At 35.9% G+C, this 18,646-nt stretch overlaps 1 protein-coding gene across 1 annotated transcript in view; it reads left to right on the forward strand.

Annotated features, from left to right (window-relative positions):
* dbn1 (drebrin 1) overlaps positions 1 to 18,646 on the forward strand; it is a 122,238-nt gene that overhangs the window by 79,384 nt on the left and 24,208 nt on the right. Inside the window, exons 2-4 of the mRNA XM_051677736.1 lie at positions 3,724 to 3,779; positions 9,659 to 9,771; positions 14,319 to 14,408. Coding sequence (XP_051533696.1) covers positions 3,724 to 3,779; positions 9,659 to 9,771; positions 14,319 to 14,408 — 259 coding nt within the window. The remainder of the gene's footprint in view (positions 1 to 3,723; positions 3,780 to 9,658; positions 9,772 to 14,318; positions 14,409 to 18,646) is intronic.

Genomic DNA, 18,646 nt, shown 5'->3' on the forward strand with positions numbered 1-18,646 from the left:
TCAGAAAACAATTAGAGCGTAGTCAGGTAGGTCTGTTTTGTTTCTGTATTTTTTTCCAAGACCACATTATGAATTTCTAGTTCCCCTATAATCAACATAATAATAGTGTGATCCAATTAATTAAATGCGATGGATTGAGTTCTCAACACTTTCCTCACTGGATTCACATAATGCATGATATTGCAGTGTGTTTATATATATATATATATAAACAGTACAGTACGCTGGGGGCCAGTGTTATTCTTTCAAAATTATTATATATTTTAAACAGTGTACCAGCCTGTTAGAAAGGCTCAACCATTGACTTTATTCTCTTCCATATTCCATTTTGTTGCATTGAAAAAGGGATCCGAGTCATAATCAGAGGCTTGAGGGTGGGCTCTTTTGATTTAGGCCCGTAAGAAGCCACCTAGCATCCACCCAGAACACTTTGTCATTCACATTTCAATACCATAGCAACTGAGAACTCCCTAGCAAACACATAGCAACACCCTGGCAAACACACTTTTTCCAAAGGCAAGCACCACTTCTTTTTCAGAACATGTACAAATCTAGTTGCCTTATAAGATCTCATTAATTTGCTTTTATTGCCGTAAACCACATATCACATTAATCTCAAATTAACTTATAATTATGAGCATACAGTATTAAAAGCCCAGCCACTAAATGTAAAATGGTGTTTGGTGTTTTCAGATGATAGTAATGAAACTGTAATGCTGTGAAGAACTGATGCAAGCACAGTCGTGCTGTTCATATAACACTGTGCTCTGATCTCTGGTTGATGTAATTTACTAAAGCTGATTATGGAGTTAAATAAATGATTTGGGGAATGAGGATTAATCGACCAGTGCAGACCAACATTCCTCTAATTATGACACTCAGAGATGAGTCAGATGAGGGTGATTCAAATTAGACCCCACTTCCACCTATAATTGGAATTATTTTCATTCTAATTTAGTTGTTATTTCTATTTTGTTTTCAATTTATCCTTTTGAATTTTGTTTAGTTTTTGTAGTTTTCACTCTACGAATGTTTTCTAGTTTCAGTTCAGTTTTTTATTATATGTAGTGTTTATTTTAGTTTTAAGATTTTAGGGCTGACAAAGTTAATGCATTGACTGATATTATTTTAATTTGTTTAACGGTGTTACATTTTCTCAGGGCTTTGCAGCCCATCACCAAGGTCAAACTGATTGTCAGTGAAAAAGTACTCTTCATTTGATCCATTTGATAGATAAAAGTATATAAAATTACAAAAACATCCTTACAAAAAATCTAAATTAGCCGCAAACTTGCCACAAATTTGGCGCTCATTATTTTAACATGCAAATGAGCTTTTGATTCGCTGCAAATGTTTGACAGAAGTTTGTGGCTCTTCGCCGGTAGTGGTGAACCTCCGGCAAACCTTTGGCAACAATGGACAATTTGCCGCAAGTTTGCCGCAAAACTCATTTGCATGTGAAAATGATCAGTGGTGAATTTGCGGATTTCCGTAAGCTATAAACACCCAGGAAACATTAGCAATTGCATAGCAACACGCTTAAAACACTGAGAACACCTTAGAAACTGTATAGCAACATACTAAAAACATTCAGAAAACATGAGCAACTACATAACAACATGCTTAAAACACCCAGAACACCTCAGCAGCCTAGATAGCACACATATGTCTCAGAGATGTCTGTTTCAGATCTTTTCATCTGGAAAGCAACACAATCTAATTAACATCCCTAAAATCATTTTAACACATATTGTTTATGTCTTGTGGCTATATGTATAAATAGTGAGTATTTTAACGTTTAGAGATTGGCCCCATTCACTTCCATTGTAAGTGCCTTACTGTAACCCAGATTTTTTGCTTTTTTGCTTTTTTTAAAGAAAAGGAGGAGCAAGTCAAAGTTTATTTTGTGGTAATCAATATTATGACACAAATGCTGTCGATTGAGCTTAACTTGTATTAAACCTGGAATATTTCTTTAATAAAATCTAGTTTCTAATCTGGGCACTGTCCAGTTCTGCTATATATATATATATATATATATATATATATATATATAAGCCATCATGATCAGTTTTTATTTGTCAGGTAAAACAATACAACACCATACTTCAGTTCAACTAAAGAGCAAGGGCCACCATTTTCCACAATTCACACTTTTGCTTATGGCAGTTGAACTTCTGTTCCTCTCGTTGTTGTCTTTACTAGCGTAGCTCCAAACTCCCACTCATTATTTCACAGCAGTGGGGAAATGAGATCAGCTATGTGCAGCAGTATGTAAATGATTACCTCCATTATTAAATGAATGAAACATCAAAGCCCTGTCATATCAAAAATGCAAGGATACATCTTATCTGAGTGTACACAGTTCATTAGTATCTCTGGATGTTGCTTTAGAACTATAGGATTGTTACCAGAATCATACTTGCTTTTGCCAGTAAGTGTTCCCATATCCAAGCAACAAAAAGACAGAATGAAAAAGTAGCTGTTACACTATTGTTAGAAGGCTAACAAGTACTAGTACTCCATATTTTATCCTCCTACGCAACACTCTCAGATGACAGATGATAATGCCATTTTCTCCTCCGAGCTTGCAGCACCCTTGACCCAGAGTGAACTGCTTTGGCCCCGCTATATAGTATGCATTGCAGTCTGTTTGGGCTCCTAGCTCAAAACTGTGGAGATGAAACCTTTTAAAAAGGGGTTGTAGTGAAAGATGTTGCACTTTGTGCATGGATTTGAGCTGGAAAAGGGTTTGCATTCGTTTGTTTTATTGTGCTTTATGTTGAGATAATGCTTAAAGGGATTATAGTTCACCTAATGTATTCTGTCATAATTTACTGCTTGTTGAAGAGAGGTGTGCTAGTACTTTTTTAAGCGATCGGACTTGCTGTTTGGGATGCTCAAACAAACTGTTTAATGTTTTGGTAGGGTGCTTCACTTAGGGGGAAATCATCCTATGAACATGCTAAAAGCACTCAGAATAAGCTAAAAACCATGAGCAGCATACACTCAGAACATCTTAGTAGCATAGCATTATATGCTAAAAAACAAAACCCATTAACACCTTAGCAGTATAGCAATATATGCTAAAAAAAAAAAAAAAAAAAAAAAAACCACGGAGAGCAATATGCTAAAACACTCAGAACACCTTAGTAGCAGAGCAATACGCTAAACATAGTGAGAACATCCTAGTAGCATATATGCTAAAAAAAACATGAACACCTTAGCAGCAGAGCAATATGCTAAAAACACTCAGAACACCTTAGTAGCATGGCAGTATCCTAAAAAAAAACAAAAAAAAACACACACACACACACACACACACTGAGAATGCCGTAGCAACTGCTTACCAACATGCTGAAAAACACTTAGAACACCTTAGCAGCATAGCAATATGTGTTAAAAACATGAACACCTATATAGCAATATGCTAAAAAACACTCAGAACAGGTTAGCAGCTGCATACAAGCATGCTAAAAACACTCAGAACATATCATTTACATAGCATTTGCAATATGCAAAAAGTAATTCGGTGGGACTTAGGCCTTTACAGTTGTTTCTGCATATTAAGCTGGAATAGGAGAAAATATTTTAACATTGAAAAAATTACACACTCCCCTTGTTATTTAACATTCTTCATAATTCTTTTTGAGTACTTTATCTCAAAGTTGTTGATTTGATTGAAGAGTTTCTTTACTGAAAATGTCTTTCTCTTCTCTGCAGGGCCTTATACACATATGAAGACGACAGTAATGATTTGATCCTGACTGCATCAGGAGGTAGGCAAAATCTCAACATACTTCCTATCCAAATATAGATGATCTAATAATAACCAACATGAATCTAGTCATGCACAAGCAATAACACTGTCAGTTGTGACTGATGACATTCATATGCATTGTTGAAGTACCATGATTTTGTTGGAGAATGACACTATGATTATATAATGACAGAGACCAAATGCATTAAATGCGATATTAACGCTGTTGGTGTGGAGTGCAGACAAAGGTGTTTTTCATTTGCACCATATCTCAATATCCATAAAACTCAATAGACTGTAACCCTTACAGATTCAATACAAAGCCATCAGTAACCAAAAGAGTAACTGTTAAGGTTGTTTTACTTGGTACGTGGTAACCGAGTTCATTTTCAACAGAAACAGTGGCATGCTAGGATTCCTGCAGTTTGTGGCATTTCAAGAATCCTGCCGTTTTTATGTGTACATACCGCGCAAGATAAAAACATTTTATCTCTTCATAGCCGCCATGTGCCATTGACTTATTAGAGGAGATTTTTTTTTCATAACAAATCAACTAGCATTTAGCTTTTGTGTTGTTAGTTCCCATCTGAATAATCTGAAATCGCTCCCGTTTCCTTATATAGTGTACTATGTGGCATTTACTATATAGGGAATAGTGAATAAGTGAACACGTAAGTCATTTCGGACACAATGTCTGCCTACCAATCCTGTAAAATTAGGCAGAGTTCTATTAATCATGGTTAACTTATTTCATAGAGAAATAGCATATTTTATGAAGAAATAAATGCAGTTTTTTAAATTGCATACTGTGTAAAACATAATTTACTGTCCAGCAGTTCACATACCGCAATCAAGCACAAGTCAAAGATGATCTCAGACTATCCCTGACCAATATTGAACCACGGATTGAGCTACTTCGCAGAAAAATGCTAGCTCATCCTTCACACTGATTGGCCGCATTTGACTGCATTTGATCCTAGATGCGTATAATTCAGCATATACAAAAACAATAATAAACAATAATTTGCCTTTATTGATTCATTGTTCTTTTTCAACTATTCATTGTTCATTACTCAAGTTCAAATTCTTACTCAATTTCATGCTCTTATCCAAGTTTTTATTCTTTTTTTTTCTCTCCCCTTTTCTCCCCAATTTGGAATGCCCAATTCCCAATGCGCTCTAAGTCTTCGTGGTGGCGTAGTGACTTGCCTCAGTCCAGGTGGCGGAGGACGAATCTCAGTTGCCTCCGCGTCTGAGACCGTCAATCCGCGCATCTTATCACGTGGCTTGTTGAGCGTGTTACCGCGGAGACATAGCGCGTGTGGAGGTTTCACGCTATTCTCCGCGGCATCCACGCACAACTCACCACGCGCTCCACTGACAGCGAACCACATTATAGTGACCACGAGGGGGTTACCCCATGTGACTCTACCCTTCCTAGCAACCAGGCCAATTTGGTTGCTTAGGAGACCTGGCTGGAGTCACTCAGCACGCACTCCAGGGGTGGTAGTGAGCGTCAGTACTCGCTGAGCTACCCAGGCCCCCTAAGTTTTTATTCTTTAATGCCTCATCAAAAAGAACATATTAAAAATATTTAACAAAACACACACACACACACACACACACACACACACACACAGAAAAAACAATAAAAAAAATTAAATAAGAGATCAAATAATACAATCCAGACTTTTTCTAAGTGTGGCATAGTGACACCAGCAGATAGAGGTTAAAAGTTGGTTCATGAAGTTCTTGTAGAGGCTCTCTGGGGAGCCTGACTTAAGTAAGTTTGAGAACCCCAGCAGTAGTGCATCAAACTGCATGCTGTCTCTTGTCTCAGAGCTGGAGGAGGTAAACCTGTCATTTCACATTGATGACAATCATTGAGTCTGTATAAGATGGAAGGCTTGTTATTAAAGGTCATGCTGATTTGCACAGAGGACATTATTCAGGAGTTTTATTTGTCGTAGAAAATCTGTTTGAAAGAGATTTCCCATACTACGTTTATGTGCAAAGTCAGTTTTTAAGTATTTTTACGTGTAACCTTTAATGGTTTCTGGGAACTGCCACAAAATTAACCTTGTGTGACCCCTCATACACATGCGTGGACATTGTATTTTGGTTTTACTATATGCAAAGCATTATTTAAATTAAATCGACAGAATACTGTTTACAAGGCTCTAGACTATCATTTAAGGGTTAAATTCTGCCGCACCGAGTCACATGACACAACAACATTACATCAATTTCCGTGAATCACTTCTATGGGCTCAGAGCCAAGAAAGGTGCCTCTGATAAGAAAGCTGTTTAAAGTTTTTTTATTGAAACCTGTTCGGCTGTAAAGAGTAATGTTTCTAGTTTGTTTGATATGCCGCTTAAAACAATTCATTCATTTTTCGCGCATCAGTGCACTGATAAACATGATGTCCACATACGTGGATTTTGGGACATTATTCCCACATTATTCCTATATTCACTGTGCAGTTTCACATTGAGAACCAAACGATTCATCAAAAGCTGAAAAATGTTGCTTTCAGAGGCTTTATATGGAGTTAGGATGAAAATAAAGTGCATTTCAAACTGTCCTGAGACCAGTGCAGACAGACAGCACACTGGAGGTTAAGTCATTCACTAAATAGGGAGCAAGGGAGCATTCTATAGCTCTTTACTAAATCCGACCAAAAGTTCAGCTTCAGGCTGTAGATGATATTTGGACCACTCAACATGTTTGGCAGACATGGGACAATGGAGTAATCAGTACATAGATTCAGAATGTATAATGTATAATTTTATTTTAACATGGTTGGCAGTGATTGGATGATGCTGGACATTATTTTGAATCAGAATTAATTATGCTAATTTCAGCTGAAATGTCTGTAAAGTCTCAAAAACATGAATAACCAACACTCCGGAAAACATAATAAACAATTTGATAATAGCTTTCTATAGCTTGGTATTATTTAAAATTTCACAACTTAGTCCCACTGTCCACACATGTGGACATATATTTTTAGGAAAACTATTTGCTCTAGAAATTTTTTTATTATAATTTATTTATTTATTTTTTGTTGTTTCTTAGGGGCGATTAGTTAAAAATAAAAAAGGAAATGGAAAATGCACACAGCAGTCAAGCTCGGGTCTCAGGAGGTTAATTAAGTTATAGACAAGTTTTATTTTTGCTTTAGAAATTAACCAGACAATAAATGCACAACTAAAAAATAATCATTATCATGATAGTACCCTGTTCTTGAAGAGGTACTAAAATCTATCTATCTATCTATCTATCTATCTATCTATCTATCTATCTGTCTGTCTGTCTGTCTGTCTGTCTGTCTGTCTGTCTGTCTGTCAAATCTATCAACAGTTGAAGTCAGAAATGTACAAACACCTTAGCCAAATACATTTAAACTCAGTTTTTCAAACATTCCCTGTCTTAGGTCAGTTAGGATCACTACTTTATTTTATGAATGTGAAATGTCAGAATAATAGTAGAGAGAATTATTTATTTCAGCTTTTAATTTTTTCATCACATTCCCAGTGGGTCAGATGTTTACATAAACTTTGTTAGTATTTGGTAGCATTGACTTTAAATTGTTTAACTTGGGTCAAATGTTTTGGGTAGCCTTCCTCAATTTTTTCTCAGTAAGTTGCTGGAATTTTGGCCCATTCCTCCAGACAGAACTGGTGTAACTGAGTCAGGTTTGTAGGCCTCCTTGTTCACACACGCTTTTTAAGTTCTGCCCAGAAATTCTCTATCGGACTGAGGTCAGGGCTTTGTGATGGCCACTCCAATACCTTGACTTTGTTGTCCTTAAGCCATTTGCCACAACTTTGGAGGTATGCCTGGGGTCATTGTCCATTTGGAAGACCCATTTGCGACAGAGCTTTAACTTCCTGGCTGATGTCTTGAGATGTTGCTTCAATATGTCCACATAATTTTCCTTCCTCATGATGCCATCTATTTTGTGAAGTGCACCAGTTCCTCCTGCAGCAATGCACCCCCACAACATGATGCTGCCACCCCCATGCTTCACGGTTGGGATGGTATTCTTAGGCTTGCAAATCTCACCCTTTTTCCTCCAAACATAACGATGGTCATTATGGCCAAACAGTTCAATTTTTGTTTCATTAGACCAAAGGACATTTCTCCAAAAAGTAAGATCTTTGTCCCCACGTGCACTTGCAAACTGTAGTCTGGCTTTTTTATGGCGGTTTTGGAGCAGTGGCTTCTTCCTTGCTGAGCAGCCTTTCAGGTTATGTCAATATAGGACTCATTTTTCTGTGGATATAGATACTTGTCTACCTGTTTCCTCCAGCATCTTCACAAGGTCCTTTGCTGTTGTTCTGGGATTGATTTGCACTTTTCGCACCAAACTACATTCATCTCTTGGAGACAGAATGTGTCTCCTTCCTGAGCAGTATGATGGCTGCATGGTTCCATGGTGTTTATACTTGCTTACTATTGTTAGTACAGATGAACATGGTACCTTCAGGCATTTGAGGTCTTGGCTGATTTCTTTTGATTTTCCCATGATGTCAAGCAAAGAGGCACTGAGTTTGAAGGTAGGTCTTAAAATACATCCACAGATACACCTTGAATTCAGGCACAGTTTACTTAGTTTATGTAAACTTTTGACCCACTAGAATTGTGATATAGGTAATTAAAAGTGAAACAATCTGTCTGTAAACAGTTGATGGAAAAATTACTTGTGTCACGCACAAAGTAGATGTCCTAAACGACTTGCCAAAACTATAGTTTGCTAATATTAAATCTGTGCAGTGGTTAAAAAATTAGTTTTAATGACTTCAACCTAAGTGTATGTAAAAATCTATCTATCTATCTGTCTATCTATCTATCTGTCTGTCTGTCTGTCTGTCTGTCTGTCTGTGGAACAGTGATTTATTGTGACTAATATTATTATTAAACTTCTTTACTGCTGTTTAACTTCAGGTTTGGCAAACTTACTCATATTGTGATTTTGTGATTTTAATATCTTTTAATACCTGATTTACTTTAATACTTACGTAATACCAGAATTTTTATATATGTTACCTGGTGGAAGAATTGTTTATTGTGACTAATAATATTTATTATATATTATTTATATAATTTAATTGACCCAAAAATAGATAAGCAAAAGTGATGTGCTGGCACAAGTGAGTATATATCTGCAATTTTAAAACAGCTTTAAACAATAACTATACTAGCCATAACAATTTGTTTTATATTTTTTATTTGAAGTGGAATTTAAAATAAAAAAAACAACTGGAATAGGGTGTTTTAAAATAATTTTTTACAACATTGCTGTGTTGTTAAAATGTATAATGAATAGTTTTTTATTTTATGAAGATTTTTTACAAGTTTGTCAGTAAGATTAGTTTAAGGTATGTTAAGTTTATGTACCTTAATGTGTCTTAATGTCCATCCAGTCCAGCCGTCTCCGGAGATCAGTCTCTGTCTGAGCTTTTAAGCCCTGATTGGCACAGCCGTAGCTCTCTCGAGAATCATTCTCTCACTGATCAGTCATGGTTATCAGCATAATGTGTAGCCAGCAGACAAGGTGATTAAATAGGCATCTGAAACTGAGAAGTTTAGACCCATGGGTTTTGAATTGTATTATAGTATTAAAGGGATAGTTCACCCAAAAATGAAATTTCTGTCATCATTTACTCCAGTCACCATTCACTTTCAATGTATGGGGGAAAAAAAGATGCAATGATAGTAATGAAGTTTTGTGTTTCACAGAATAAAGAAAGTCATGAGGGTGAGTTAATGATGACAGAATGTTCATTTTTGGGTGAACTATATCTTTACTATTTTAAAGAATAAATACTTCATATTGAAAATATGTTTTATGGTACTTTATGTATGAAATGTGTGATTTGTGTGTTTGACAGATGGTGGGCTGGCAGAGATTGCAGTTACCTTCGATAACACCCGCATCATGTATGGTTTCTGCAGCCTGAAGGAGCCCACCGCAGCTCTGCCCCGTTACATCCTCATCAACTGGGTGAGTTCACGTCACAACCACTCAGTGACATTGCCATTTTGCAAGCCATTAGCAAAAACACTTAGAGGCTCTAGAGGTCAACAAAGACAGAGTAGTCAATATAACTTCATAGACTATAGACTTACATGAGATCTCAGTGGCACTCTTAAAGGGATAGTTCACCCAAAAATGAAATATGCTAATACAGTATGTCTACTTAGAAGTAACGATGTCTGATTCTTGAACAAAATGTTCTTTGAAATCAGATCTTTTAAATCAATCAGTTGAATCAGGGTGAGTAAATAATGACAGAATGTTTATTTTTGAATGAATTATTCCTTTAAATCTACATTTTCAATGGCCAATTCTTAAGTCTTACTATTAATATGCTAATAAAAATATATAAAACATTAAAGTAATGCGCAATTATACAATAATATACAGAAAAGTTGTATGAAAGATCCATGATTAGATTAGAAGACTGTAACTGTGCTGCTTGTACATATAATGTGCAAATATAATAGCTATTGGCCTGAAGGTTTTTTGATATTTAGAGATGAGTTGAAGGCAGAAATCTTTGGCTGAGTCATTGGATAATTTTGCTCAGAATAAATAAGAACCAGCCAAAAAGCCTCCAGACATGATATTATACTACATACAGTGGCAAGAAAATGTATGTGAACCCTTTGGAAATACCTGTATTTATGTGCTTATTTATTTATGTACCATTTGTCATAAAATCTTACAAAAAAGTTACAATAATGAACAAACACAATCTGTTTTAACTAATAACACACAAATTATTGAATTGTTCTTGTACATATTGAATACATCATTCAAACATTCACAGTGGAGGATGGAAAAAGTATGTGAACCCCTAGGCTAATGACGTCAACAAAAGCTAATTAGAGTCAGGAGTTGGCAAACCTGGCATCCAGTTAATGAAACGAGATTGGAGGTGTGGGTTAGAGCTACTTTGACTTATAAAAAGCACTCAAAACATTTTGAGCTTGCTGTTCACAAGAAGCATCTGCTGACGTGGACCATGCCACACAAAAACAAATTTAAAAATAAGAGATCTCAGAACACCTATGATCAAGTATTGTTGCTTTGCATAAAGCTGGAAAGGGTTACAAAGTTATCTCGAAGAGCTACGACATTCATCTGGCCACAGTTAGACAAATTGTCTATAAATGGAGATGATTTAGTACTGTGGTTATTCTCGGGCAATTCCAGCATTACGGACGTGACATTTGCAGGGAAAACATCAAATTTAACATCACAAATAAAGTACTCATGATCAGTATATCGAACCATTTGAATGAATAATCATAGATACTTGCAGATAGAGTCCAGACATCAGAAAATGTTCAGTCTAAACAAGTTTTCTTCTACTTTAGATTAGGAAATTAACTTGCGTTACGAACGTGACTAAAATAGACATGAGTTGTTGGGAGACCGCACACTTTGTAAAAATTCTGTGAAAGGAAAATCACAATCCAGAAATATTACTAGCCACATAATATAGGAGAGTTGGCACTCCTAAGAACATGTAATATTTTTTTTATTAATTGTTTTCACACAAATGGGGAAAAACTGTTGTTACATGCATGATGTCTCTTCGTCACGGACGTGACAGTTGTGAAAGCAGCACTTACATGATGAGGGGAAAACCATCCAAAATGCTCAAACTTGTAGACTTTGACCTCTGAGACATCTGTATGATATCTATCTAGGCTGCATAATTGATTGTACTAAGACTGAAATCACGATATAGCCTTGCACGAATACTAAGCTGTGAAAGGCTGCGTATTAAAGTCTGCACTGACCGCTTCAGACAGCACTGCGCGAGCGAATGGTTCCCTGGTGGGAGTGAAGTATAAGCGGAACATGCAGAGTAGTGCAGCAATATTAGATAATTTTGATCAAATTACTATTCAAATCGCACAGATTGTCAAAATAGTCCCTTCCCAAATGCTGGCTATAAATGCAGTAGCTTAATACAAGTCACAGATCAAAGCAATAGTCAGTGATCTGTCCGAATCATCATGGTAATGAACGAGCAATGGAGGTATGTGTTTCTTTCACTGATATTCATATGACTTGATATGAAGCGTCCATAACGGTCATGTCTGTAATGCATTTTTATAAATGTTTCAAGTAACAAAGGGAGACCATTTGTTCATCATACTTTACATCAACATAAGTTAGCTTTGTATGGAAAGTATCGACTTATTTGAATGAATATTGCTTGAGTGATATAAACGTAACTTCTAAAACGTTACGGACGTGACACAGCGCTGAAATGCAGTGACATCATAAATGTGGCTTTTATAATGTAAAAAAAGGCACTAATGACAAAGTAAGTGTGCATACATTATTTTTTAGATAATTCCTTTTCTCTCTGGAAAATTATTTTTGTTAACATAAAGTGAAAATAAATAGTCCTTTTGATCCCTCTTTTGCAATTATAAAATATAGCTGTTTGAAAATATTGTTTTAGAAATGGTTTCCCCTCATGTGAGGTGAATAAACAATGCCATTTCCTAAAATAGAACCAATTATAGCACTATAATAAAAATCAATATATAGCACTATATATACAGTAATATATATATATATATATATATATATATATATATATATATGAACAATTTAAAAGGGGTTTTGTTCCTTTGCTTAAAACTTTATTTTTCCATGTTGTGGAAATTATCATGTAATTGCTCTCTCCCTAAAAGTGTCCTTTCAGCCAAGATGACTCAAAGGTCACACCGCAGATTGCTCAGTGAGGTAAAAAAGAACCCTAGAGTGACAGGTATAGATTTGAAGGAATCATTGGAACTGGTTAACATCTCTGTTCATGAGTCTACTATACAGAAAACATTAAACTGGCCTGGAGTCCATGGCACAATGCTACTGGGATAATGTTTTGTGGACTAATGAATTTAAGGTTGACTTGTTTGGGAAGAACACGCAGCACTACGTATGGCAAAAAATGGCACCACATACCAACATGAAAACATCATCCCAATGGTGAGGTACGGTAGAGGGAGCATCATGATTTGGGGCTGCTTCATTGCTGCTTCATTGAGGGAAAAATGTATTCCCAAGTATATCAAGATATCCTACAGGATAATGTCAGGGTGGCTGTACGCTGAAGCTCAGTAGAAGTTGGGTGATGCAGCAGGTCAATGACCCTAAACACTGAAGTAAATCCACTACTGAATGGCTTTAAAAAACCCTTTAGGAGTGGCCCAGTCAGAGCCCAGACCTTAGCCCATTAGACATGCTGTGAAATGACCTCAAGAGTGCCGTTCACACCAGAAAACCTAAGAATATATCTGAGCTAAAGCAGTTCTGTAAGAAAAAATGGTCCAGAATTCATTCTGAATGTTGTGCCGGTCTAATCCGCAGCTTCCGGAAACGCTTGGTTAACTGCCAAAGGAGGATCAACCAGTTATTAAATACAAGGGTTCACTTACTTTTTCCACAGCACTCTGAATGTTTAATGGGATGTGTTCAGTAAAGACATGAAAGATTGTAATTGTTTGCGTGTTGTTAGCTTAAGCACATTGTGTTCGTCTATACTTGTTACTTTGATGAGATCACATTTATGATCATTTATTGCAGAAAAACAGCTAATTCCAAAGGTTTCACATACTTTTTCTTGCTACTGTACGTATCAATATAAACACTATAAAAATTGCACACAACACTTGTGAGAAATATGCATACTTGTATACTTCAATGGGTTGCAAAAGAATAGGTTGCAAAAGTATTATTCAGTTATGTTCATTTAATTGCAGGTGTTCATTGTACTTTGTTGGTTTTCTACTTTTCCATTCATGCCACTTTAATTATATTAAATTGTGAGAGGTTTATTATATTGAATAGGTACTGATAAGAGAAATCTGCCTGTTGTTAGTTGAATTGTTAAAGAGAGACGGTATCTCTTTAAATGTATTGTTGCCCTGGAAACGCCCATCATGTCTGTCTGCAGTGGAACTCAATTTTCACCTCAATTTAAAGCTGTGAGTATCAGTTTTTGGTTTTGTGAATGCGGTGGGTGGCTGTAACTATCTGCTGGAGCAATCTGTGACAATTACATATTGCTGAATTTTTCCCAATATTTTACACCCACTGCATACGAGTAGCTGACGCGTGACATGTCCATGTACCTTTTTTCTTTCAACATCCAAATTTTAGGTTAAAATGTAAATGAATGTATAAAGGAAAGTCTATATTTTAGGTCCTGCAACTGGTCTCAAAGATTTTCTCCATTTTTATTTACCTTTTTGGCTTCTCTAGTTCATTGTAAATGGTCCTGTGGTGTGATAAATTAATTTTTTTAAAGTAAAAATATTGCATGTCTCTCAATTAATATGTGGTCATAAAAACTACATGCATAATAAATATAGAAATGCAGTTTACAATAGTTTTAGATCGAGTATAACCTGTCACACTGCAGGACATGTCAACTTCCCAAAAGTATTTAATGTCCACTACCCATAGACAGTACTGCAGCTGTACTTGGTGAAATAAACTTCTGCATGAAATTGTGTGTTTAGGTTGGTGAAGATGTGCCTGATGCCCGGAAGTGTGCCTGTGCCAGCCATGTAGCCACCATAGCTGAGTTTTTCCAGGTGGGTCTCACCAAGGTAAAACAAACAACTTTCTATTCCCTTTTCAAATAGGTAATGAGCCATTTTCCACACAAATCACTTCATTGTCACTGTCATTTTCACACCATCACTCCTCTGAGTATGTGACAAACAATGGAATATTAGGTGTTGGGCTTCACTGTTGCCTTTTGCAACATTAAAAACAGTCTGCAAACACAGAAATGTGATTTCGAGTTCTGTAAAAAAATTTATTTGTTCTTAATCTAACCCTTAAAATGCATGTATTCATAATGTATTCATGTTGATTCAGTGATGTTAAATAATATTTTTGACTTGATTTAAACCAGTTTATTTAGATGTTACCACATGAAGCAAATTGTTTTGGGTAACATTTTTTCAGTGTAGCATTGGAAGTTAGTATTAAGGGTGAATCTCATAGTCTGCCAACATCTGTGTCATACTGTATTTCCCCACAAAAAATAAAATAAAATAAGGATTTCTATTTTGCATTAAGAAAATTAAGATTATTTTTGCACCAAAGAATTTTTGCAATGACTTAACAATTTCTATACAATTTCCTACAAAATTACCATAATGCAAAAATATGGGTTACTGACCAGAAGGTCGGGGGTTCAAGCCCCAGCACTGCCAAGATGCCACTGTTGGGTGAGCAAGGCCCTTGACCCTATCTGCTCCAGGGGCACCGTATCATGGCTGACCCTGTTCTCTGACCCCAGCTTAGCTGGGATATGCAAAAAAAAGAATTTCACTGTATATATGCAAAATGTATAATGTGAGACAAAATAAAGGCTTCTTCTTCTAAATTATGTTATCTAAAATTTTAAAGTATTTACTGAATACTTTAATCATTTTTAGGTAAAAATCATTGTCTCTGGACATGTTTTAATTCTCTGGACTGATTTTAATTACTGTATTACAGTTACAGTCATCATTGTAAACAGTTTTGGGTGTAATCCAATTACAAAGTAATTAGTTACTGTATTCTAATTACTTAGTCAAAAAGTACTGTAATGAATTTCTTTTTTTAAATTCTTGTAATCAGATTACAGTTACTGACTTTCAATTAATTTAATTACTTTTAAGTACATTATAGGGTTATGCTTATTTCTAATATATTATTTATGTAGAATACATAAATTATGGCCCTGTAATGAGTCATTGTGAAGGAGGAATGTGAGGTGCTGAGTGTGTGACTTGTGTGTAACAATGAATAAGAAATATAGGTATTATTTTGAATTTGTTTAACGAAATAGTTTTAGAAAGTAACTCCAAAGTATAGTAATTAGTAATGTGAATACTTTTTCAATTAAGTAAAGTTAGTAAAGTAATCTGATTACAATTTTTGAGGAATAATTAGTCATTTGTAGTGTATTACTATTTTTAAGTAACTTACCCAACACTGATTGTAAATAAAAGACTCTAACACATCACAGAATTGGTTGGAAAATGTGTTTAATTAACATGAAAATAATGCAAAAACTCTTAATGGTCCTAAAAATACACTTGATTTTCTTTATGTAAAATTTAATTTTGGGGTTAAATATATCCCGGATGTGTTTTCGCAAGATTTACCCATTGAGACATACAGTCTTTTTTTCTTTTTTTTTTGAAAGTTGTTATTCTAAAGTGCATGATCAAATTTCATATTTTGACTCATCATGTATGCATAAATTCTCACTCAGTACAGCACCTCTCAATGCTTTTCAATACAACCATTTTGTCTCTGCTTGCTATATAGCATTGTTTAACAGCATGACTCTATAGCTCTACAGGAATTCAATCCCACGCTAAAGCGAAACATAAGTCATGTGGGTGGGCTTCGGAGACTTGTGGGGTTTGTTGCATGTGTGCATGCTTGTGTATGTACCTAACAGCAGGTGATGTGCAGTGGAGGATATTTGTAGATGACTAACAGGGTCCTCTCCTGGGCTATTGTGTGAGAGGTGTCTGTCGATGTGAGAGATCTGAATGGGGGGCTACTCTGCTTTTCAAAGCGCTCAATCTTCAACGTGGGTGCGTGGGCGAGCAAGAGAGAGAGAGAGAAAGAATAGCAGTATTGAAGTAGAGGAACATCAGCGAGACGACCAAGGCCGATGCAGGGATTGTGCTTTTGGTGCTGAAAAGGAGACTGTGCTATCAGGAATGAATTGATCTTAAGTGCCAATCAACACACTGGCTGCTCTTTTAAAGTTATTGAAAAGACTGTCGGCAGCATTTTTGTAGAATTGTGAGCTTTTGCTTTCTGGCTCTGTGGAATACAGTACACTTGAACTAGATACACATATTCGGTTGTTTGATGTGCTTACAAAGGCTTAGTTAGAGGTGCAGCTAACCATGTTGTAATGCGAGCGCAAATGCAGTTAGACAAGCAGATTGAAGACTTGTTTTATCTTTAGGGAATGTGTAATTGCTTTTATTACACAGGTATCTGAAATACTCTATTCTGATTAGTCACTGATGCCATCTAGTGGTCTGATATTTCTGAATAATAACCGCTTATCCGGGGATTATGACTTATTAGAATGGTCATCGGGGTAATGCGAGTCATCTTTTCTACTTCTTGGATCACTGTGTGGTCTCTACAAGTAAGCTTATAAAATAATTTGAACTCGTATCATTTCCTTTTATTTATTTGGTAAGCAGTATTGTAATAAACTGAATAATGAGCAGTCAGTCATTTTCGCAAAATAAACACCACCAGAACTTCGACGCGAACCGGAGGTGCAAATCACCTGTTAAGCCATTTCTTTCTTCTCACATAATAACATAACTTCAACGCAAATCAATATTTCATGTCCTTTACTTATTTATTTGACAAGTAGTCTTGTAATAAGCTGGATAATGAGCAGTCAGATGGTAATTTCTGCTAAATAAACACCAACAGGGGTCCTGATCAATCTATCGGTGTTTATAACAACTGGCTCACTATGCTTTACAGTATCCCTTACTTACTTTCCATTTGAATTAATGTAGTTGTTTTTCATGGTAGTACTTCTATTTCTAAATTGAATTGTATTTATTCATATTTATTCTTTCTTTGGCAGTGATAACTTCATAATTTAGTAATTTTATTGGTCAATCATGTTTTTTTTAAATGTAACATAATTCATGTTTTAATGAATTATAAATAAATAATATTATTTTAGAAATATCTGTACTTCTGTAATCAGTAATCTGATTATAATCTGATTATAATAATTATAAATGTAATGGGTAACTTTTTGACTTTAAATGTAATTAGATTACAGTAAATAATTACTTTGTAATCAGATTATACCCAGTACTGATTGTTACACTGTAAGTTTGGAATGCATGTACTTATATTATTCAAACTAATGTATATCTTTAATTTAAATAGATAACTCTATAATTCTGCTAGTATCACTCAGTTTCAGTGTGCCTTGTAATAAATCACAGTATCCCACAATATAATTGGGAAACAATAATTCCCCATTTCTCTATTAAAAATGTTTTGTGCCAGTGCTGTTAGATTCATAATCTTTTGGGCTTTAACATTATGGGGTTCAAGGTCAGTGAAAAAAATGGCTACTATCGGCCTTAAATTGCACCACCCCACAGTCAGTGTTGTTGTGCTTCTATTTGAAGCATGTGGTCACCATGATGTCACCATAAAAAACATAATTTTTAGGGGGCATGGGTAGCTCTGCGAGTAAAGACGCTGACTGCCACCCCTGGAGTCGCGAGTTCGAATCCAGGGCATGCTGAGTGACTCCAGCCAGGTTTCCTAAGCAACCAAATTGGCCCGGTTGCTAGGGAGGGTAGAGTCACATAGGGTAACGTCCTCGTGGTCACTATAATGTGGTTCTTGCTCTAGGTGGGGCATGTGGTGAGTTGTGCGTGGATGCTGTGGAAAATAGCGTAAAGCCTCCACACACGCTGTGTCTCCGCGGTAACACGCTCAACAAGCCACGTGATAAAGTGCGCAGATTGACGTTCTCAGATGCGGAGGCAACTGAGATTCGTCCTCCGCCACCCGGATTGAGGCGAGTCACTACGCCACCACAAGGACTTAGAGCGCATTGGGAATTGGGCAGTCCAAATTGGGGATAAAATGGGAGAGTAAAAAAACTAAACCAAAAAAAGGGGGAAATGCATTTTGAAAGGGGGAAATGCAATAGCATAACAGTATTGATCAGAATGTGCAGTGACAAAGACAAATTCTTGCAGATGAATTGGGACTTGGCTGATATTAAGATGAAAAAGTTTTGTTTTAAAATATATGTTGCATTATA

This window comes from Myxocyprinus asiaticus, chromosome 38 (genome assembly GCF_019703515.2).
Source record: "Myxocyprinus asiaticus isolate MX2 ecotype Aquarium Trade chromosome 38, UBuf_Myxa_2, whole genome shotgun sequence".
NCBI lineage: Eukaryota > Metazoa > Chordata > Actinopteri > Cypriniformes > Catostomidae > Myxocyprinus > Myxocyprinus asiaticus.